Consider the following 21950-nt stretch of genomic DNA (forward strand, 5'->3'; position numbering starts at 1 on the left):
TTAAAAGGGAGAAAAATGAGAAAGATCTTAAAAATATGCATTTATAGAATTGAAATTGGTTAAGGGTAACCGAATATTGCAACAGACATTTTTTAAGTGTTTGGATGTATGGTTGTAATATTAATTCTATATTTGGCTTAATTTATCTAGGTGCAGATTACTTTTAGATTTGACTATTCAAGCAAAATATTGGTTGGCCTTCCCAGTTCTACCTTCGGAAACTTCACTGTATAAACTTCACAGTTTAACATCGCACCTGTAACTTCCAACTTCTACTAGTTCCTATTAAACAATGCCTAAAATTTTAAATTCTCTCCAATATTTTAAAACTCTATTCCTTCTTATGTCCATAAACTCTCCAAGGTAACTTGTATTACTCCAAATGCAACCTTTCAAACATTCCTGAATTTAACCATTCCGTCAATATCACCTTCACCCATCAATGAGCTTTGCTCTGGAATTCCCTCCTCATAACACTCCAACTTTCTTAACAGCCATCTCTGAATGAGATTTTGATTTTCTGCTTATGTACTTTGGTTTTCAATTTCTCAGAAAGTAGGTTGGGACAATACCATTATTAAAACACGATGGAAACAATTTTCCTGATGAAGGGTCTCAGCCCGAAATGTCGACAGCGCTTCTCCCTATAGATGCTGCCTGGCTTGCTGCATTCCACCAGCATTTTGTGTGGGAAACAATTTTTTGTTGTTTAAAGGTACAACTGTTCTAAGTATTTTTATTTAGATCATAGGCTAGTTAATACAGAGAGACACCACTTATGAGGCATACTCTGATTAACTAACACATATGTAGCTTGATAAGGTGAATTAGAGTCAAAGAGTACTGCAGCACAGACACACGCCCTTTGGCCTATCTAGTCTGTGTTGACCTGTTTTCCTGCCTAATCCCATCAACCTGCTCCCAGACCATAGACCTCTACCCTTCTCATCCATGTACCTAAACAAACTTCTCTTAAAAGTTGCAATTGAACCTGCATTCACTACCTTCACTGGCAGCTTGTTGCACACTCACACACCCCCTGAATGAAGTTCCTCCTAAGTTGCCCCTTGAATATTTCACCTTTCTCCCCCAACCTGTGACTTCAAGTCCTAGTCTCACTGAATCTTGGGGAAAAAGTCTGCATGTAGTTATCCATTTATACTCTTCATGGATTTTTGACAGATTTCTGCAAATTAAGGGAATAAAGGACAAGGGATTGGTAAGGGAAAGTGGTGGTGAGGTAAGAGGTCAGTCAAGGTCCTATTCAATGGCAGATCAAGCATGAGGGATGAATGGACTTCTTCTGCATGTGGGAAATGTATTACTTACTCTTGCTCGTTCCAAACTCTTCCTCTGTTCATGGAATGCAGCTGGGCTCTTTAATGCTGTAAACAGGTAGAAAGCAAAAATTTGAACACATAGGAAATGGTCTCACTGAGGATATGCAGTACTGTAATACTTTCACAACTAAATGCATACAAGCTTTTGACAAATGGCACACAGCAGGATTTTATAATTACGTAGTCTAAGAATCATTAATCTGATTCATCAGTTCCATGATTTTCAGGAACCTGCCACTCACTGTGTTCAAAAAATACTTCCCCCACATATCTCCTTTAAACTTTCTTCCTCACTCTGAAGCCATGTCATCTAGAATTCTACATTTCCATGATGAGAGAAAGATTCTGGCTGTCTGTTCAATTAACGTATCTCATAATTTTATTAACTTTTATCAGTTCTCACCTTAGCCTCCAACATTCAAGAGAAAACAATCCGTTTTTCTCTCCTTATATCCAACACAGTCAAAGATTCAAAGTACATTTATTATCAAAGTATGTATGGAGTGTACAACCCTGAAATTTGTCTTCCCTACAGTCACAAAACAAAGAGCCACGGAACCAACTCATTCAAAATAAAAATCAAATATCAAACCTCCTTCTCATCCCACGTGCAAAAAAAAACACTCAAAGAACAACAAAAAAAAAGACCAAAAACACAGAATATAAAACACAGAAGGCAGATTTCAGCACAGTTCAGCTCATTGTTCATTATTTGCAGGCCACTTGATTCAATAATTGCCCAATAATAGTAAAAAAACAAGGACAATCAGAACAGGAACTAGAAATAGAAATAGAATACATCATTAAAAACTGAATTAAGAGTCCAAATCTACAATCTGTGGCAATTAAACCTGGCTCCAGCCTCATCCACCGACTTCAATGAAGGAGGGGGAGAGGGGGAAACCGCCATATGCAGACACCTTCTCCAGTAGCAGCGAGCGAGAGAGAGGCTGGTAGAACACACTGAACATTCGCTCGCCTTCCGTACCTGCCTCGATAACTTCAGTCTTCCTTGGTGCTTTAATTAGCAAGAGAGAGAGTCAAACATGGGTATGCACCCTGTCTCTAACCTTCCTAGCCATGTTGCATGCTTTGCTTGCAGCCACATGGAACCCTCTCAGAAACAGCAAAGCACCAGATCACCTGATCAGCTCAAAATCAGTGTAATACAGCATGGATACAGGCCCTCTGGCCCAACCATGCTGGCCATACCGTCCACTCAGCCAGTCCTAGTTCCTGTGTTCAGCCCATATCCCTCTAAGCCCCAACCCTAAGCATACCTATCAAAGTGCTTCTTAAAAAATATAATTAAATAATGTAAATATTAAATTATACTCTCCAATCTTGGCAACTTCCTCTGAACCTATTTTAAAGTCTCCACATCTGTCTTGTAATGGAGCAACCAGAATTGCAGCCCAACCAAAGTTTTATACAACCGCATCATGATTCCCTGACTCTATGTCCCTTGTGATGAAGGTAAGCATGTCATATGCCTTCTTTACCACTCTCCACTAACATCGTTACTTTCAGGAAGGTCTGGACTTAGACCCAAGATTCCTCTGTATACCCATGCTGTTTAAGAGTCCTGCTATTAACTGTATACTTCCTCTTTCCATTTGACTTCCCAAGTACACTTCCCCTTTGCCTTGATTAAACTCCATCTGCTATTTACCCATCTACAACAGATTTATATCCTACTGTATCCTTTGACGACTTTTTTCACTGATCAAAATGCTCCGGAGACATTGACATCTTGAAGAGTCCAGATGCATTTTAAGTCCAAAGCAAATTTATTATCAAAGTACATATACAATCCTGAGATACATTTTCGTGCAGGTGTTCATAGTAAATGCAAGAAACACAACAGGATTAATAACAGAGCACAACCAACAGGACGGTTAAACAACCAACGCACAAAAGACAGCGAACTGCAAATACAAAAAAACTAATAGTAATAATAATAAATAAACAATAAATATAGAACATAAGATGAAGCACCCTTGAAAATGAGGAATAGTTCAGTAATGGAGCAAATAATGTTGAGTGTAGTTATCCACTTTGGTTCAAGGGCCTGATGGTTGAGGGGAAGGAAACAACTGTTCCTGAACCTGGTGGTGAGTCTTGAGGCTCCTGTACCTTCTTCCTGAGGGCAGCAGCAAGAGGAGAGCATAACCTGAGTGGCAGAGATTCCTGATGACAGATGCTGCTTTCCTGCAACAACACTGTGTAGATGTGCTCAGTGGGGAAGGCTTTACCCATGATGGACTGGGCTGTATCCACTACATTTTACTGTCGGCCCTCCTTATCCGCGAAAACCCGGAAGTGCTCTTCCAGCACTCATTGTTTGAGCATGTATAGACTTTTTTTTTCTTTTCATTATTCCCTAAACAATGCAGTATAACAACTATTTACATAGCATTTACATTGTATTAGGTATTATAAGTAATCTACAGATGATTTTAAGTATACAGGAGGATGTGCGTGGGTTATCGTGGCTCGGGATTGAAAAAAATCAGAAGTTATCTTACTAAGTAAGACGGAACAGGTATATCCGGTATTATTTAGCATCAGTTAGTCAAACGTTTGTCTTAGGATATAGTATATATTTTACTTTTCTATGCATAGAAAACATTTAAGAATGTATGCTTTTCAGTGCCAGGCTCGGAAGTGACAGATAGCTTTCGAGTGTGCTCTCCATCTGTGCCAGGTTGATGTAGAGGATCACAAACTCAAAACACCAAAACCCAATAATTAAACCACTGAGTTGCTTAATAATAATTGTAGCTTTCATCAGGGCAGGGCCTTTCTCACTTTATCCTTTAAAATTGTTCTGGTCGTTGATTGATGTAGCCTAACGCTTTTACAATGAATGGCCAATGGTGTTGCACCTTTTTCCAATTGCTTTATTATTTTCACTTTATTTTCAATCGTGATTACTTTTGTGAACGGAAACATTGCGGATTCAGAGCACCGCCGCCGGGTCCTAATGTCCACCGCACCGAGACAAGTTAAATAAGGTCTGGGGTTCCGCTGGGTCCTAAGGTCCACTGCATTTAGACAGGTTGAATAAGGGACAGCAGGCATCCGCATTTTTTGGTATCCGTGAGGGGTCCCTGAACCAATCCCTCGTGGATAAGGAGGGCCGACTGTATAGGATTTTCCATTCAAGAGCGTTGATGTTGCTATACCAGGCTGTGATGCAGCTAGTCAATATACTCTCCACCACACATCTATAGATATTTGTCAAAGTTTTAGATGACATGCCAAATCTTCATGAAGATCTAAGAAAGAAGAGGAGCTGTCATGTGTTTTTCGTAATGACACTTACATGCTGGACCCAGGAGAGATCCTCTGAAATGATAACACTGAGGAATTTAAAGTTGCTGACCCTCCACCTCTGGTTTCCTCCTCCCGAAGTAAATAATCAGTTCCTTGGTCCACGTCCCATTCCCATTCTGATATGTTTATCCATGGCCTCCTCTACTGTCAAGAATGAAGCCACACTCAGGTTGGAGGAACGACACCTTATATTCCGTCTGGGTAGCCTCCAACCTGATGGCATGAACATTGACTTCTCTTACTTCCATTAATGCCCCTCCTCCCCTTCTTACCCCATCCCTGATTTATTTTCCCCCCTCCCCTTCGTTCTCTCTCTGCTCTTCACTCTGCCTGTTCTCCATCTCCCCTCCCCATTTCTTTCTCCTGAGGCCTCCCGTCCCATGATCCTTTCCCTTCTCCAGCTCTGTATCCCTTTTGCCTATCACCTTTCCAGCTCTTAGCTTCACCCCAGCCCCTCCAGTCTACTCCTATCATTTCCCATTTCCCTTTCCCCCTCCTACTTTCAAATCTCTTACTATCTTTTCTTTGTTAGTCCTGACGAAGGGTCTCGGCCCAAAACATCGACAGTGCTTCTTCCTATAGATGCTGCCTGGCCTGCTGTGTTCCACCAGCATTTTGTGTGTGTTGGTTGAATTTCCAGCATCTGCAGATTTCCTTGTGTTAGCTCCTTGGTCTTGTTGACATTGAGTAAGAATTGTTTTTGTGGCACCACTCAGCCAGATTTTCAATCTTCCCCCTATATGCTGATTCATCTCCACCTTTAAATCAGTCAATGATAGTGGCGTCATCAGCAAATTTAAATATGGCATTGAAGCAGTTCTTAGGCTCACAGTCACAAGTATAAAGTGAGTAGAGCAGGGGGCTAAGCTCGTACCCTTGTGGTGCACTTGTGCTGATGGAGATTGTGGACAAGATGTTGTTGCCAATCTGAACTAACTGAGGCCTGCAAGTGGGGAAATTGAAGATCTAGTTGCACAAGGAGGTATTGAGGCCTAAACCTTGAAACTTATTAATTTAGAGTGGATAATAGTATTGAATGCCAAGCTGTGATCAACAAAGAGCATCTTGATGTATGCACTTTCATTGTCCAGATGTTTCAGAATTGAGTGAAGAGGCTATGAAATGGCATCTGCTGTTGACCTGTGGTGACAGTAGGTAAATTGGAGCATATCCAAGAATCTTTTCAGGCAGGAGATGTTTCATCACCAACCTCTTAAAGGACTTCATCACAGTGGATCTAAGTGTTACTGGATGATGGTTATTGAGGCAGATTATCATGTACTTCTTAGGCACTGGTATAATTGAAACCTGCTTGAAGCAGGTGGGTACCTCAGACTGCTGAAGCTTGACGTTAAAGATAACAGTGAACACTCCAGCAAGTTCATTGGCATGGGTCTTTAGTACTTGGCCAGGTATCCTGACTGGGCTGGGTGCTTTCTGTGGGTTCACCCTCCCTATGGGTGCTCTCACTCCTGCCTGAGAGACTGAAATCACAGGGTCATGTTTTGATTGTCAAAACAAGCTTAAAAGATATTGAGCTGATCTGGGAGTGAAGCCTTGTTGTCATCTATGTCACTGATTTCACTTTATAAGAAATGATATCACACAGCTGTCGAGCATCCTTCAGTGATTCAAGTTTGGTCCAGAATTGCCACTTTACATAAGACATGGCTTTCTAGAGATTGCAGTTGAACCTCTTGTAGTTTACTTGTTTGTCAGATGTGAATGCTGCTGATATGGCCCTCAGCAGATTGCATATCTCATAGCTCATCCAGGGTTTCTAGATGGGGAAGACTCTGAATAATTTAGTGGGGACACACTTGTCTACGACTGTTTTTTTTATAAAAGTGCATGACAACCATGGTATGTTCGTTCAAATCCTCTGAGTCCTCGAACACGGACAAGTCCACTGACTTGAAGAAACTCCACAGTCGCTCCTTTGGCTCCCGCGTCCACCTCTTTGTTCTCCTTATCTTTGGAGTTTTGCTCTTTAGCCTCTACCTGTATCAGATTTCCCAAAATGTGGTCTAGGCATGAAACGGTAGGCATTCTTAATTGTATTATAGTAGTGGTCGAGTGTGTTGGACCCCTGGGGAACAAGAGTGTGACAAGACTGCTGCAACCAAGTACCACAAAGGGTTTATCATGAAACACAATTCCTCACCTTTTGCCTTCTCCAAAACAGCAGCTCAGTCCATCCTGAGTATCACAAAGCCCTTGGGTCTTACAAATGTATCTGGCATGTCCAGAGTGAGCCATGTCTCTGTGAAACATAGACGCAGCAATTCCTCCTTTCACTCTGATATAGCAATCTCGCCCTTAGGTTCTTACTCTTGTTCTCCAGCAACTGTACATTTGCTAACAAGATGCTGGGTCAAGGAAGTTTCATACCCTTGTGTTTTAGTCTGACTTGGAGACCTCCTCTCCACCCTCTCTTTCAGTCATGGCAATGTACCTTTGTCGGCTTAAAGACCTGCATGCTTGAGAGTTAATTTCACTGAGTCCTTCAGAAGATGGTGAAATCACTAGTTTGTTAAGACAGTTCAAAAGTACGTTACTTAAAAGGAAATTATAGGCTGCAGATTGCTGTCAGAGTAGTTCAGAAGAAGTATATTTTGAAGTTTTGGACTTTGATAAGTTTGGCGACTTTTCTTTATTTTCTTTTCCTTCATATATACTGTATTGTTATTAATCACTTAGTTATAGTAATCTTTATAAATTGTAATCATTTAATTGCATATGGTGTCCTGTCTGTTTTTTGGCGAGGCGGAGACATCACACAGCATTCACACAAGCTGATTACCCAGTTTGGCGGGGCCGAAGGCTGCTCCCCCTAGACAAGAACGAGCTGAGCGAGCCTGAGGTGACCCGGCGGGTGCAGAGTGAAAAGCGTTATTTTGCATCAACAACCATCACAGTCTGAGGATGTGTTGTGGGCAGCCTGCAAGTGTCACGTTGCTACTGATGCCCACAACTTACTAGCCTGTACATTGTTGGAATGTGTGAGAAAACCAAAGGAAACCTATGTGGTCATGGGGGGTACATACAAACTCCTTACAGACAACAACAGGAATTGAACCACTATTGCTGGCGTTGTAAAGCATTATACTAGCTTGATATAGGGTGTGGAAATCGACTTAATCCTAATGATTATTAAATCAGATCATCTGGTCATGATTATATTGTTCATTGTGGGACCTTGGAGTGTGAAAATTGTTGGTTGTGTTTCCCACATTGCAGCAGTGACTAGATTTTGGGATGATTCAAGGTCAAGAAAGTGCTTTTAAAAACACCAGTCTTTTTCTTTCAACTGTCTTGTTGGACTTCAATGATCAGGTTGAAATATGATGCCCTACCCACAATAAGAAAACTGAAAACCACCAGTAAACCTGGACAGCATACTACTCCTTTAAATATGCAAGTTTATACATTGGAAGTGATAACTTGGGCACAGAACTGAATGCCTGAAACTTGCAAACTATAGTTACTCTGTTATTGGCACTTCTTCACTATTTAGTGCTGCTGTGAAGGATGGTAAGTGAAAGGAAAAATAAGTTAAACTGCAAACGACAATTTTGTTACCATTTTTTTCAAATTTTCTTTTCACATTCCTTAAGCCGGGGGTCGGCAACCCGCGGCTCCGGAGCCACATGTGGCTCTTTTACGTCTGTGCTGCGGCTCCCTGTTGCTTTGGGAAATAATTGGTCAGTATTTAATTAAAATGTATTTTATGTTGGTTTGTTAGTTTTTGAAATGTAATTCTAAATTTGAAGATTATGGTGATCTTGTACAATCTAAATAAGACGTTGTGGTGACCCATTTCCTGGCACATCCGAACCGGCTCACAATTAGCCAGCGTTCAGGCTAAGGGAGATAGCCTACGGGGGTTTGTGAGTACGTGTCTTTTGCAGCATCCACGCCCAAGGGGGGGCGGGTTGAGGGAGGCTTAAAAGCAAGGCTGTTTAGTTCGAATAAAGCTATCTTTGACTGCAGTTTACTGACTGCGTGTAGCACACCGCTACAACGTGTTTTTATCGCTGGCTGTCCAGAGGGGAGGTGCTGAAATGCTTTGTCGCATGTCTGGAAGAAGTGAAAACTTTCCTGGGCAGCAAAGGGCTCACCTTTCCTGAGCTGGAACAGCCAGAGTGGCTGGAAAAGCTACACTTCATGGTAGACATGACAGTGCACCTGAACACACTGAACACAGCTCTTCAGGGAAAAAGGACGCACAGCCCTGCACATGTTAGAGGATGTTTTGGCATTCGAGCGCAAGTTGACAGTGCTTGCCAGAGATTTACAGAAAGGCACATTGTCTCACTTCCCCAATTTGAGAGAGTTCAAACAAGGTCATGACATGATAAATTCGGAGTATTTACATTCTGCAATCATCGCAATGCAAACATCGTTCGGGAAACGCTTCTGTGAGTTCAGAGAGGAAAAAAACACATTATCCTTCCCGGTCACTCCCCTAAGCATCAATCCATCCCTACTGAATATGACTGCATTGTCAGGTGTGAGTCAACCTGACCAAGTATGATAAATATTTTAATTGCATATTATTTTACGTATATTCATATGTTTTCATTGTTCAGTGAAATAGTCCTTTTATTTTTCAGGTTGACAGCTGGCCGATGTTATTTTTGGTTTGCTGCTGGCGGCAAATTTAAGTTTAGCGTTTTTCATAAATACAAGAAGGACTCAAATAGACGTTGAGTATTTTACTTAAAAGTAACCTTCAACCCAATGTCTTATTTTCGGAGTTCAAAATGTTTTTGTTGCATGCAGAAATGTAATTTCGTTTTCTCTGCAGGAGCTCATCAATTTCATAAATGCAACACATTATAGTTTGTTTATACATAGCATAAAGGCAAAACAAAACATTGTATGCAGTGTTATTTCATTTTAAATGTCAAACGGGTTTTGCGGCTCCCAGTGTTTTCTTTTCTGTGGGAAACGGGTCCAAGTGGCTCTTTCAGTGGTAAAGGTTGCTGACCCCTGCCTTAAGCTATCCCCAGATTTGCCTCATTAGTCCTTAACATTCCTGCTTCCAAGCTCTGGCTCCGGTTTTTGAGGCAAATGGAAATCACAAAACATAGGAGCACAATTAAGTCATTCGGCCCATTGAGTCTGCTCTCAGCCTGGACGTGGCAGTTGATCTTACCCGCTAAGCTCCCCTCAATTTGGATAATGAAGTCTCAGTGTTAACCAGGCTACAGGCATGAAGGGCAGAGAACCTGAGCCTGGAATGCACAACTGGTTATTCACAGAAGGCAAAACTGAATTACGTGCTTTGTACCCTATCAAAGCAGTCAATAATTTTATCCATCATTAGAAGCATTTTAAGAACATCAATCATTGCTGATCCCTTTCTCCCTCTCCTCAGCTCCACTCACCGACCTTCTCCCCGTAACCTTTGATGCCATGTCTGATCAAGAACTTATCAGTCTCTGCCTTAAATATTCCCAACAACTTGGCCTCCACAACTGCCTGTGGTAATAAATTCCACAAATTCACCACCCTCTGCAAAAGAAATTTCTCCATATTTCTGTTTTAAATGGATGCCGGTCTGTCCTGAGGCTGTGCCCTCCTGTCCTACATTCCTCCACCATGGGAAACATCCTTTCCACATCTACTCTGTCTAGGCCTTTCAAAATTTAAAAGGTTTCAATGACATACGGAACACGTTTCAATGAAAGATATGATCAAAGGAGCATTTCTGCAAAGTAGCTGCAGGGAATCCCGGTGAGAACGTGCCTGACTCCAATGTGGAAACGAATGATAGAACATAGTGACTGACTTTCCAGCTGTTGCTCAGCAAGGTCTTGGTTTCTGTATTTGACAGTGCGCACATATCTGAAAACTACAGTTCAACTGATGAAAGCCAGGTTTTCTTATCAGAAGCAGTGAAATTTGCCTCTGTAAGTAATTCCTTTGATTTCCTGTAAGCGAATACCACAATTTCACATCTTAAATTTAGTTCATATCACCAAATCTTAACACCAATCTCAACTTTCCTAAATTATCACTTAAATAAGCAAACATTTCTGGCCAGGCTGGCTTGCACAGAGCTCAGGAAATAATCATTGTTCAATTTTTCATTGTCATAGTTCCAGCTGCTGCAAACCACAACTGGAAATTGAATGCAGGTTAAAAATAAATGTGAAAATTAGGGTACTTGACTTTTTTTTTGTACCAAACTGGTTATCTGTACATATGAACAGCACACCTACAAGAAAACACTCAACCTGACAGCTAACCCATCCTCCATTAATTATCAGCTATGCTGTAATTGCAATACTGGATGAATCATCATGTTCAAGTTGCTTGTTTATAGAAATAATTCTCTCTCTGGGACACCCTGATAACTATTTTTCCAAAACTGAATCAGGTTTTAATTTTCTGCAGATTTCTCTGGGGTTTTACTTTACGGCAAGCTGTATTTCAGTTCACTATTCATAAATGTGAAACATTGTTTCCCCAGAGAACAATTATCCTTTGTATGCCATGTGTTAGGATAAACACTTGCATTGCATACTATTCATTTTGTTACTCAGTGCAAGCGAGAAGTGCATTGTTTAGATGGTTAGAAACCTTTCTGTTGATCATAATCTTAAGCTGGGACAATCATTGAACAATAGGTAATAATTTGAATGGCAGAATATAAATAATCTTTACAGTTATAACTCAGCAAATGTCACTTTGCAGGAACATGTCATTTTCTATTGATTAGCAATCTCTATCAATTTATACTACTTACTTCCCAAACTGTACTGCAATGGATGGGAAAATGATGCATAATGGACGTTCACTTACATACTCCTTTTTTATCTTACATAGGGACCCTGGAGCATGTTATGAATAACAAATTATTTCTGAAGTTATGGTTCGATGTAATCATGTAAAAACAGCTCATTTATACACAGCCAGCTCTCCCAAACGGCAACCTAATAATGAACAGATATTCACCTGGAAATAAGTTTTCACTTATTCGGTATTGTAAATGGGTGCCATGCACTAATGCTAATCAGGGAACATCTATAATAATGCACAACTGTTGAAATTTACCTTTAAAATCATGAGAGGGCTTTCCTCCATTTTCTGTATTAAACATAAACAATTCCCAAACACGAGGAAATCTGCAGATGCTGGAAATTCAAGCAACACACACAAAATGCTGGTGGAACACAGCAGGCCAGGCAGCATCTATAGGAAGAACGTTTCGGGCCAAGACCCTTCGTCAAGACTAACTTAATTCCCAAGGTGCCTGCAGTGATTGCAACTACTCCATCATTGCTAAAAAGAATGGAAAAGTCTGAAACAAGCAGCCAGCCACCAGAGAGATGAAGGAAAGCAGAGGAAGGGTGAAACACTTTGTGTACTTGGTAATAACCCCAACTCCCTTCTAATCACCCACTAAACAAGTACCATTTCAGGCATAGCCTAGCAATTCTACAGATAATGGAGCATGCTGTGAAAACACACAAGGACCACATGATCCTGTAATGGATTACTAACATAAGCAGAGGATTGAAAATTCAGGGAGACGTGTGCAGACAGCAAAATATCGATGACCCAGTGGAAACCCTTTAGTTCATGTCATTTTGCTAACTTGCTGGGGCTTGATCATTGTTTCAAAATGAAGATTGTAGACTGCATATCATTGTTCCATTTTCTGTTAGTAAGGCAGTGATGAGCAATATGCATTGATTACATCGTGTCAATGATGCCAGAAAAATGGCAGCCATATAAGAGTGAGCAAATGGCAAATATGCATAAAATGTATTTTATTTGGAAGCTGCAAACATTAACATCTGGTACTGCATGTTCTAGTTTCCAGGCTAATGTAGTTTAATAATGTTGATTTGTGGGATAAATATTGGCTAGGACATCACTTCTTTGAAAGTGTGTGATTATTATTTTTCTTTGTAGAACAGATGGGCTTCAGTTTAGAATTTCTTCAGAAAAAATAGTACTATCATCAGTGCTGTGGTATGTCTTCTTACTCCACTGCCAGCCTACAATTTTCCCAAAGATGGGATAAGATCATTACAAATTATCTCAGAAAATATTTCACTCCATGAATAATTTACTTAATTCATAAACATGGCATATAGAACAAAGGGGATGTTTGCTACAGTGTTGAAATCAAGAGAGAATCAGCAACACAAAAGGTGATGTCCATGGTCTTCTCTTCAACCACAATGAGGCCACTCTCAGGTAGAAGAGCAACTGTTCATATTTTGTCTACGTAGCCTCCAACATGATTATATAAACAGTGATTTCTCCAGCTTCCAGTAATTTGTCTCCCCCTCCTTCAATTCTCCACTCTGGCCTCCTACCTCTTCTCATCTGCCTATCATCTCCCCTTCATGCCCCTCTTCCTTCCCTTTCTTCCATAGTCCACCCTCCTCTATCAGATTCCTTCTTCTCAAGCCCTTTGCCTTTTCCACCTGTCGCTTCTCAGCTTCTGATTTCATTGCATCCCCCCCATGCTTATTTATTTCCATAGATGCTAGCTGACCCGCCGAGTACTTCCAGCATTTTGTCTGGTTACTCTGGATTTTCAGCATCTGCAGAATCTCATGTTTATGATAGAATATGGTGACATTTTGTTTAATTCAGTTACTCTTTCTGGCAGAGATACAAGTAGAATGAGATGAATAAAATGGTGAGGGAAGGAACTGCGATTCTGGAAAGATGAAATAAAAAAAGAGGAAATACTCAAGTAGGTCAGTCTGCTCCTGCGCATGGAGAAATGCAGAGCTAGTATTCCATGCTCATTTTCTTGCACCAAAATGGGCCATTAACAAAACAAACACTCATGACTACAGTATATAGAAACATAGAAAATGTACAGCACAATACAGGTCCTTCAGCTCACAATACTGTGCCAAACATGGCCTTACCTTAGAAATTACCTAGGGTTACCACAGCCCTCTAGTTTTCTGAGCTCCATGTACCTGTCCAGGAGTATCTTAAAAGACCCTATTGTATCTGCCTCCACCACCGTTGCCGGCAGCCCATTCCATGCACTCCCCACTTTCCGTGTAAAAAAACTTACCCCTGACATCTCCTCTGTACCTACTTCCAAGCACCTTCGAACTGTGCCATTTCAGCCTCTCATCATCTATCAGGTCAACTGCAGCTCAAATGGCATCATGAATTTGATGACACCACGGTTGTTAGTGGAATTTGAGATGGAGATGAGGAGGCATTTAGGAGTGAAATAGATAGGCTGGTTGAGTGGCGTCACAACACCAACCTGGCACACAACATCAGCAAGGTCAAAGAACTGACTGTGGACTTCAAGAAGTGGAAATCAAAAGAACATACCCTTGTCCTTATTGAGGAGTCCGTGTCAGAAAAGGTGAGCAGTTTCAAATTTCTGGACACCAACATCTAAGAAGATCTATCCTGGGTCCACCAAATTGATGCAATTATGACAAAAGCATGTCTGCAGCTATATTTTGTGAGGAATTTGATCAAATTTGTTATGTCACCAAAGACTCTAGAAAATATCTACTGATGTACTGTGGAGAGCATTTGGACTGGGTGCTTCACAGCTTGGTATAGAGCCTCCAAGGCACAGGATCACACGAAGCTTCAAAGGGTTGTAGAATCAGCCAGCTTCCACGTGGACACAAGCCTCTCCAACACTGAGCACATCTTCAAAAGGAAGTGCCCCAAGAGGGTGGCATCTATCATGAAGGTCCCAACCCATCCAGGACATCTCATCTTCTCAATACAACCATCAGGGATTTGGTACAGGAACCTGAAGACACACTTTTAATGTTCTAGAAAAAACTCCTTCCCCTCTGTCATCAGATTTCTGTACAGTCCATAAGCACAAAGTCATTGTTCCTCTTCTGTCCCATTTATTTTGTCTGTAACTTACAGTAATTTGTTATGCCTGCACAGTACTGCTGCCACAAAACAACAAATCTGACAATACTTACAGTGACAATAAACCTGATTCTAATACTGATATCAACCCACAATGTAACAATTTTTTTCTCTCTCCACAGGTAGCAGTGTTTTTCCTCATCAGCCATCACCCCTACTGGGGCATAGGTCACTGACAACAGCTCACCAGAGTCCTCTGTCCTAGGCCAGTCTTTCAAGTCATCCACAGGTGTAGACAATTTGCTTGGTATATCCTTCTCCTCCCAGGAATGAGGTCTTTGGAGCTTCTGTAGCTCTAGATTTTTTTTTACAGGATGGGATAGCTAGATCCATGCCCAAACCTCCTACTTTCACAGTCCTGCTTGGGACGATCCATGGCAAAGTTCATCGTGTTTTTCTCTTTCTTGTATGTTCCCATTCATTTAGTTCTGCTTACATTTCCTCCTGACAAATCACTCCAACAGGTCTTCACCATCTGATCTCGGTGCCATTGTCTCACTGGGTCTTTGCCCTATTCTGGGCAATCCTTTTGTTCTCTCCAACCTTGCCCATCCTCTGCAAATTTAAAAAGGCTTCATTTCTAACTTTTTTTAGGTTAGGTAAAAATTTATTGATCTGGCTCTCAAGGAACTATATGAGGCCATCAGCACCCTGGAGACTGCACACCCAGAGGCAGCCTTCATTGTTGACTTTAATAGAGCATCACTGTCTAAAGTCTCTCCAAAGTTTTGTCAACACAGTCAGGTCAGCACATGGGGAGATAGCATACTTGACCACTGCTACTCTCCCTTCCGCAACACTTACAAAGCAATCCTTCACCTGCTGTTTGGTGATTTCTCCATCTTGCTGCTGCCAATATACAGGCAGACACTGAAACAAGAGGTGGCCACTGTTATAACCGCTGGTCCGACAAATCAGTCTCCATACCACAGGACTGCTTTGATGATGTCAACTGGATGTCTTTCATGATGAGGATGTCTCCGAGTTCATGGAAGGGGTCATGAGCTTCATCCAGAAGTGCATCGAGGCTGTTGTCCTCCAGAAATCGGTCAGGATCTACCCAAACCAGAAACCCTCGATCAATAGTTTCATGCGAAGAGCACTTACAGCGCAACACAGAGCTTACATTGCTGGTAATCAGCAGGAGTTCAAGAAATGCAGCTACAATCTGTGTGAAGTCATCAAGGCAGTGAAACGACAATACAGGGATATGACCCAGACACAACTCTCCACCAACAACACATGTAGCTTATGGCAAGGTCTGCACCCCATCACAGACTTCAAAGCTAAGCGCAGTGATGCTACCAATATCGCTCCTCTTTCCCAGATGAGCTAAATCTTTTTCATGCTTGGTTTGACTTTGCCAACACTGAGCCCCCAATCTGCATCTTGGTCATCTCTGAGGTTGAAGTACACAGGTGTTCCCAGCCACTGGACAGTCGCAAGGCTGAGGGAGCAGATGGAATCCCAGGGCAGGTACTCAGAGTGTGAGGAGCACAACTGGCTGGTGTGTTTACTGACACTTTTAATCTCTCCCTCTCCCAGTGTAAAGTGCCCTCCCGCTTCAAATTATTCACCATTGTCCCTGTACCAAAAAAGACCAAGGTAACATGTTTGAACACCTTGAGTCCTGTCACACTCACCTCAATAATAAGCAAATGTTTTGAGAGGCTGGTCAAGGACTACATCTGCAGCATGTTGCTACTCACACTGGACCTACAATTCGCCTACAGACACAACCGATCAACACAGATGATGCAATAGCCATAGCTCTACATTGTCCTTACACATCTGGAGAAGAAGGATGCTCATGTGAGAATGCTGCTCTTGGACTACAGTTCAGTATTCAACACCATAATTTCCTCTAGGCTTGACAAGAAGCTCAAAGATCTCAGCCTTCACCCTGCCTCGTGCAGCTGGATTCTGTACTTTCTGTCGGATCGCTGGCAGAGGGACAAAGGTTTTTCCCTCATCTCTGCCCCTCTGACCCTCAACACAAGTGTCCCTCATGGTTGTGTCCTAAGCCCCTCCTTTACTCTCTGTATACCCATGACTGTGTCGCCAACCATTACTCCAATCTGCTAATTAAATTTGCTGACGATACTACATTGATTGGCTGAATCTGAAATAATAATGAGGCAGCCTACAGAGAGGAAGTCATCACCCTGAAAGAAAACAACCTCTCCCTCAGTGTTGCAAAACCACTGTTTGTGGATTACAGGAGGAATAGAGATATTGGCATCAATGGATCTGGGGTTGAGAGGTGAACAGCTTTAAGTTCCCTGGCATACACATCACTGAGGATCTTATGTGATCTGTACTTATCAGCTGTGGGGGTGAAAAAAACACAACAGCACCTCTTTCACCTCAGGAGGTTGAAGAAGTTTGATATGCGTCCCCAAATCCAAAGGACTTTCAACAGGGGCACAATTGAGAGCATCCTGACTGGCTGCATTACTGCCTGGTATGGGAACTGTACTTTCCTGAATCACAGGACTCCGCAGAGAGTGGTGTGGACAGTCCAGTGCATCCGTAGATGTGAAGTTCCCACTATTCAGGACATTTACAGACCAGTGTGCTAAAAGCACCTGAAGGATCACCGGGAACCCAAATCACCCCAACAAACTGATCCAGCTGCTACCATCCGGGAAAGGTACCACAGCATAAAAGCCAGGACCAACAAGATCTGGGACAGCTTCTTCCACCAGGCCATCAGACTGATTAATTCATTCTGATACAATTGTATTTCTATGTTATATTGCCTGTCCTGTTGTACATACTATTTATTACAAATTACTATAAATTGCACATTTAAATGGAGACATAACGTAAAGAGTTCTACTCCTCATGTATGTGAAGGATGCAAGTAATAAAGTCAATTCAATTCGTACATTTTCTCCTTCCACATACACTACATGGTTGCTGAGCATTTTCAACATTTTCTGCTTCAATTTCATTTGTGGGTCTTTTTAGAAGGATGTCTCTACTATCCTGCAAATATGAGGACTATTTCATTATAGAATCTGCTGAAATGAGAAACCTGGCAGTTAGAGGTGTCCTGCACTGCAACCCAAAGACACTGCCTTGAATGGTACATTCAAAACATTGATTTGGGAATTTATAAGCCCCTGGTTCATTGATTAGGCAGGAAATAAATAGGGATTAAAGATCTTCGCATCTAACTGGATACTTCATTTTAAGGAGATGACATGCAATGTTTGTTTCAGAGTACAAGAAGTCGTGCATAGGAATTATAGGCTGTTGGCTTTAGAAAATTGGTTCCAGTAAGAATTCACAATCAAAATGCAAATTAACCACCACCCGCATTAAAAAAAATTGGCTGTTTCTCTTGGATTTAATGCTTAGCAGACTTCTGAACTTGAAGTCAAAAAGCTTGAAAGGGAGAAAATTGTTAAGCCAAGGAAAAAGGGCAGGGATGTGGGATGAATGGATAACATTTTAAATAGAGTAACAGGTATAATGTGCCAAATAGCAGTCTTCTGCGTGCAGTATTAATTGAAGCTGTGTGGCTTACAGCATTAATGTAAATTTTATTCAGGTACTGCACTTCATAAAAAGTAACAGGTGATACAGATGTTAAAGTCGACTTTTGAATGCCTGGAATAATCGAATATTTTTGACTCTTTTGGCAAATTTTATGGGAGTATAGGTCAATAGATATAGAAACTATGTTTCTACAGGATATTTTTAGAGAAAAGTATTTCTGTAAAAAACTCCAAGAGTATCAGTTAACTTAAATGACATTTAACATTATTTTACAATTACGTCCCTTCCAAAATATGCACTCTTTGGTATTTATTGCAAGCCATAATATGGAAAGAGAACTGTAGCTAGCCTTATTGATAGTGCAATATTGTTTATTATTAAATAAATGAAAATTGGTTAATTAAAACATTTAAATATGCACAGATATCTCTACCAATATTCTTTAAAAATGAAAACAATGAATTGCCCTTTAAGCACCAATTACATTTACTGGGCCTGGAATAATATATAAAGCTTAATGTGATCTTAAAATATCCTAAACATTCAAGTTGTTTAGTGCCATGTAATTATGACCAATGCCCACTCAAACTGGCATGATCAGTTCATATTGAGATTTCTAAAACGCTTGGTTTGTTTGTGTATATTATGGATACTTGCTTATTTAATTGATGTAATGCAGAGCTTTTTTTGGTTTTCTATACCAAAAATAAGTCAAAAATGTCTGCACAGAGCAAGTTAAATAATGATAACATACATAATGATATAAATATAGGGGAAAAATCCCAAAGTAGCTTGCAACAAGGCATTAACTTGTGCCTTGAATTCCCTTTTGAAAGTGTTAGAGAGGTGTGGTCTCAAGTGAAAACAAAACTGCAAATGAAATGGGCTGGGGAAAGAGTGAAAGGGATCGCAGAGAAGGGAATGTGACTGAAAGACACAAAAGATTTCAGACATTCAAAAGAAGTAAAAGGTTCAGACCAGAATCTGTTTAATGACTTATTGTGAAGTTTGTTAATTGCATCATCAGTACAATATAACATTTAGTAATTTAAAAAAAACTATAAATTACAGTAAGACATCCCAATTAACTGGAATCCACTGCATATATACAGAGAATTGAAACACATTGGGAACAGTATGTTTTGGCCCAATTAGCTGAAGATTCATGAAAATAATTTAAAAGGTATATGATGAACTAATTAACTGAGTAACAAATTATGTATTTAATTTGTTTTGTTTCATTTAGAGTGAAGGGAAGGAGAAAAGTAAAAAAAAAGAAAAAAATTACTAGAAATCGATGTTCATGCCATCAGGTTGGAGGCTACCTCGACAGAATATAAGGAGCTGCTCCTGCACCGAGAGTGGCCTCATCATTTCAGAAGAGGAGGCCATGGACCAACATATTGGAATAGGAATGGAGACAGGAATTAAAATACTTGAGCAATGGGAAATTCCACTTTTGGCGTATGGAGCAGAGGCGCACGACAAAGTGCCACTGTCCTCCAAATTACATTGGGTCTCACCAATATAGAGGAGGCCCATCGAGAGCACTGGACACAATAGATGGCCCCAACAAATTTGCAGGTGAGATGTTCCTCGCCTAGCAGGATGGTTTGGAGCCCTGAAAGGAGGGGAGGGATGAGGTGAATAAGTAGGTGTAGCATTCCTGTCACTTGCAGGGATATGTGCCAGGAGGGACGAATGGACAAAGGAATCATGGAAGGGACAATCCCCATGGAAAGCAGAGAGGGTGGAGGGAGGTACTGATGTGTTTAGAGGTAGGATCCCATTGAGTATGGTGGAAATTACAGTGAATAATGTATTGGATGCAGAGAATCACGTGGTGGTAGATATTAACAAGAGGAACTCTATCACTGTTAAGGCAGTGGGAAGATGCAGTGAGCGCAGATGTCTGGGAAATGGAGGAGATGCAGGTGAAGACAGCATCAAATGCTGAAGGAAGGAAAACCCTGCTCTCTGAAGGAGGAGGATACCTCTGATGTCCTCATCTTGGGAACAGATGCGGTGGAGACAAAGCAATTACTTTACATTGACAACTGCATTGGTGCTGCTTCATGCACCCATGCTGAGCTCCTCAATTTCATCAACTTTGCCTCCAACTTCCACCCTGCCCTTAAATTCACTTGGTCCATTTCTGACACTCCTTCCCCTTGCTTGATCTCAGTCACCATCTCTGGAGACAAACTGCTTACCAACATCTTTTGTGAACCTAGCGATTCCCTCAGCTATTTTAACTATGACTCTTCTGTTACGCCTGTGCCCAACTCTGAGGGGCGGAAGGGTCCCAAAGTAGCCCCCTCCTTTTTGAGAATCGCAAGATCGCTATTAATTCAGGTCAGGAGACCCAGGAAATAAGACAGAGACGTTTGGAATGTCCTGGCCCCTCAGTGATACAAAGCCACGGGAAACGGCCATTGTCTCTTGGAGACGGAATTGTGTATTGAGTACTGTGCTATTTATATGAAGCCCCCAGGGAATGACCAAAAGTGGGCTGGTTGAGGGGAGGCATCCTTCCACCCTGATTGACATCTGAGACCCTGTGAGTCAGGATAAAAGAGGGTCTGGGGATCAGCTCCTTTAGACGCACCAGAAGAAATGCTAGAAATCTCGTAATAGTGACAGCCGGTGGAAAGCCCACGTGCGTCCTTTTCCATCTTGCCTCGGAATTGGTGGGCCTTACCACGGAAGAACAGCTTTAGCTAAAACAAAGGAGAAATCAGCCCCAACGACTCTCGAAGGACTGACATCATAAAAGGAATAGGCAAGTTTTAAACTCTCTCTCTTGACTCCAACCAAAGGCTGCAGCCTGCATGAACTTGAATGACTTTTATATTTCCATCGGACAATACATTATCCCCTAGACAACGACAGAGCTATTTCTTAGTGATTATTATTATACCCGCGCTTTTAGATTTAGTATTGACGACGTATATTATCTGTATGTTTGCATTGACATTATTTTTGTGTATTTTTATCAATAAATACTGTTAAAAATATTACCATCAGATTTCAACGGACCTCTCTATCTTTGCTGGTAAGTGACCCAGTTACAGGGTACCTAACACTTCCCACTGTCTCCTGGAAAAATGCTATTCCCTTTTCTTAGTTTCTTCGCCTTAAAATCAAAATCTAAATGTAAGTTGTACGTGAGGGAGGAAGCAAGTTCTTAATGAAAGATAATTACAAAATATGCATATCTGATTAATTCAGGGAGGGCCACAGAAAGCTGACGGACTAGTTGCTACTCTAACCAATAACTGTAAGATGGAGAAAAATAAAAGTGTGAAAAGAGACTGAAGCTTCTCGTTACAAGCTGTAATATACACAAGAAATCAAGCTTGCTGTTATCCAATCCTTTCCTTCACCTCAGAACTCACTTGCATGGTGAAGTATTCTTTTTAATATGCATTGATTTCTTTCATTATGTGATGCTGCACATGTTCCGTTTTTAAGTATTAACAGTATAGTGCAGGAGAACAGTCTAATTGGACTGCACCTCGCAAAAGTATTTCATGTCAAATGGAATATTTAATTATGTTAATGCAGCAAATCATAAACAATACCTTGAATTCACTCAGAGATCAGGAATTTTCAGCTCTCAACACAACAAAATGTACATTAGTAAATGACAAATGGCTGTGTACCTACGAACCCGCCAGCTGTGTAAACACTGAGGAATTTAAAATGCCTTTTTAAAAAATATACACAATACAGATCTTTGTCATTTACAAGTTTGGAAAAAGTTACTCATCATCAGTTAAAAACAGGATATCCCGCCATTATGGTAAGTGTAATTAATAACAGCACCTTTGTGAGAGTAAACTTCGCAACAAATTAAAA

The 21950-nt window shown here is 41.0% G+C and overlaps 1 protein-coding gene across 7 annotated transcripts in view; it reads right to left on the bottom strand.

The window, feature by feature from the left end:
* The window catches only part of mrtfba (myocardin related transcription factor Ba), a 233184-nt gene that overhangs the window by 37103 nt on the left and 174131 nt on the right, over positions 1–21950 (bottom strand). For all 7 annotated transcript variants that reach the window (XM_059979310.1, XM_059979311.1, XM_059979308.1 and 4 more), the window contains one exon: positions 1330–1385. In XM_059979310.1, coding sequence (XP_059835293.1) covers positions 1330–1385 — 56 coding nt within the window. The remainder of the gene's footprint in view (positions 1–1329; positions 1386–21950) is intronic.

The sequence above is a fragment of the Hypanus sabinus genome, chromosome 9, assembly GCF_030144855.1.
Source record: "Hypanus sabinus isolate sHypSab1 chromosome 9, sHypSab1.hap1, whole genome shotgun sequence".
Lineage (NCBI taxonomy): Eukaryota > Metazoa > Chordata > Chondrichthyes > Myliobatiformes > Dasyatidae > Hypanus > Hypanus sabinus.